This window comes from Ceratina calcarata, unplaced genomic scaffold (genome assembly GCF_001652005.2).
Source record: "Ceratina calcarata isolate Rehan_Ccalc_2016 unplaced genomic scaffold, ASM165200v1 scaffold233.2, whole genome shotgun sequence".
Taxonomy (NCBI): Eukaryota; Metazoa; Arthropoda; class Insecta; order Hymenoptera; family Apidae; genus Ceratina; species Ceratina calcarata.
The window spans coordinates 293,203-296,058 of NW_017145181.1; the positions used below are offsets into that span (position 1 = coordinate 293,203).

The following is a 2,856-nucleotide window of genomic DNA, read 5'->3' on the forward strand; positions in this document are numbered from 1 at the left end:
CTATAATTCTGGCATGAATGTATCAAATATGGAATTGAATAGTGAACTGAATTCCATGTTCTGAAAATAATGATTGCTTGACGATTAACGCGTTCGGTATGCATTCCACTCTATTTTGTCCCTGAGCCCGTGGATTCTTAACTGAATCGTGTGAAACTGTCGTGCGTTTAGAAGAGATCTCAGTCACGCTCTCCGGCAAATGATGTATCCGATTCGCATGGTTTCATTCGCTGATCGATAAGATCGACCGAGGCAGCGTCGAGAGACCCGACACTCAGGCCGGGTTGTTCACGCAGCTATGCACTTTGAACTTGGAATCATGGTCGATAATCGACGGATCGTAGCTGTCGATTTTGGGATCAGTTTCCTCGTCTCAGCGTTGAAGCTGCGATGCATCTCCGATCGTTTGACGCGGGATTAGAGGTCGTCAGAGGCTGGATTAAATCACGTCGAACAATCGTCGTTGCGTAACGAAATCGATCGATAAATGCACGAGTCACTTGTTACGCGCGAGAAGATCGGACGATGTTTCCAGTGATTCTAATTGCGCGAATAAAAATAGACACGGTCCTTGGAAAAGATTTATGTAAACGTAACTGGAACCTTTCGACACGATCCCCATGAATAATTAATACGCTCGAGATGATCGACAAACGCGTGCAACAGATATTGCTCGACGCTCCGACCGCATCCTTAATCGATCGTTCAGGGTCTGCAATTTACACGCGACCCACGCGCAAATCGTATTGCAATTTCCAGAAACTAGATAACGAAACAATCAAAAGTGAGAGTGAGAGCGATAGAGAGAGAGAGAGAGAGAGAGAAAGAGAGAGAGAGAGAGAGAAAGAGAGAGACAAAGAGAGAGAGAAAGCTGGGAGATGAGTGCGTCGAACGCAAATTTTATAGGAGACGAAGGAAACTTCCCAAGTTCAACCACACGCATGGGTGATGAAGATATTTCGTACGTGTGTGTGTATATGTGTATCAATTTTATCGTCGTGGTCGAAAGGAGAGCTGTTTCCAAGTTTCATAAACAAAATCAAATCTCGCTAGGCTAATCAAATAAAGAGATAGAAAAGACAGATAGACGTAGGCAGGGAGAGAGAGAGAGAAGAGAGTGAAAACGCTATGCCTCGGAGCCGACACGATTCTCTGCACACACGTTTCAGAAATACACTCATCGAAGTTCGTCTAAACTATTCCAATTAATCGGGATCGATCGAAAATAGTAGCATGGTCTCTGGAAATTCGCACGGGAACGAAGCAAAAAGTTCGTGAATCGGTTCGGACTTTAATAAAAAAAAAAAAAATTCCAGTACGACGGACGTTCCTCACGATCTTTTGCCCGATCTTATTTTTTTTTTTTAACACCGTTCTTTCCGATCGTTCCTCGGTTCGCCGCTCGTGCTTGGCTCCTCGCGACCGAGGGGGCAAGTTCAAGGGGAAGCGGAAACGATTAAATAGTAGAAACAACTGCTTACCTGATTCCTCAGTTTGGTGATATTCTGGCCGCCCTTGCCGATTATCGAACCGGCCACCTGAAGACAGAAAATCGGTTTTCTTTAAACTGCAACTCCCGTTGCAAATTTATGCAATTTTTAATCTCGTAATAAATCCCTGAATAAAATTTTAATTTAAACAGAAATATTAACTTAAATATGTCGACGATCTGCAAGAAAATTTTGTATTCTTCCATAATTTTAGATAAAAAATTGTGACGTAATTAATTTGTAATAAAATATTTATATATAAAATAATTTGTAATTTTAATTAATTTGTAATCCAGGTAATTATGTGCGTACGCGGATTCGACCTCGACACGAAATCGCGAAAGACGGAATACGATTTAAATCCGTTCGATTTTCGTGGGAAAGATAGAGAGAAAGGTCAGGCCGTGTCATGGTCAATCGCGTTCCGTGGATTAACAAGCGGTACGTTGCGACAGGTAGAACGCAGGAAAACGCACGGAGATAATTACACCTTCTCTGAATGATATCATTCTCGAAAGGAGCCGCGATCGACCCTGACACCGACAATCGTTCTCGATTGCGTATGCGATCGACGCTCGATCGTCGGTGCGCGACGAGGACAAGAAATCGAACCGGTCGGGGCTGACCGTAGAAGACTGCAAAGAGGCTGCCTTTGTTCCAAACGCAATCTGAATCGCGAACGTTGTCAATCTTTATTGAGTCGATATCGAACTCTACGTATTGTCTTTTATGAAACCCCTGCCGTCTGATTCGTTCTTCGAGAATCATAATAAATTTCGTTCTCATAAAATTGACGAAAGACATTTTTGCCTGTTGATTTGTTTCCGACTTGCGAAATTCTCCACGAGAACTTCTTCGCGAAACTGCGACGTATTGGCAATCTTTTAAGGACGAATTTCTCTTTACGAGATATCGTACACGGAATCCAGCAATTTTTCCGTGACGGAAGGAAACCCGATAACGGTTCGCCGAGCGCGGCCACAATGACCGGAAGAACCTCGTGTTCCGCGAGCGCGAACGTGCCCACACGTGGTTGCAACGCGTTTTACGGTGTACCGCTCGACTTTTACCACGGCGCCATGTGCGGATGATGGCAAAAAATCGGCGGAAAACCACGCGCGTGGGAAAGAAAATACATTCAGATGCACGGGCAAGTTTACGGGGCTTATCTGACGGAGGAAACTTGAAGACGTTGCGTGACCGTGTTTGGAAATTCAATGAAAAGTTCACAGCGTTGCTAAATTTTACAAATAAACGCACAGATTTTTCAACCCATGCGGTTTTCCGTTACGTGCAGTAAATTATAAAATATTTGTAAAATTTAAAACGAAAAACGTGCAACGAATAAATAATAATTAATGCATGA

General features: G+C 43.3%; 1 protein-coding gene across 4 annotated transcripts in view; it reads right to left on the minus strand.

Annotated features, from left to right (window-relative positions):
• Positions 1-2,856, minus strand: part of HnRNP-K (Heterogeneous nuclear ribonucleoprotein K) — a 65,240-nt gene that overhangs the window by 42,216 nt on the left and 20,168 nt on the right. For all 4 annotated transcript variants that reach the window (XM_018020746.2, XM_026811690.1, XM_026811692.1 and 1 more), the window contains exon 4: positions 1,482-1,538. In XM_018020746.2, the coding sequence (XP_017876235.1) occupies positions 1,482-1,538 (57 nt within the window). The remainder of the gene's footprint in view (positions 1-1,481; positions 1,539-2,856) is intronic.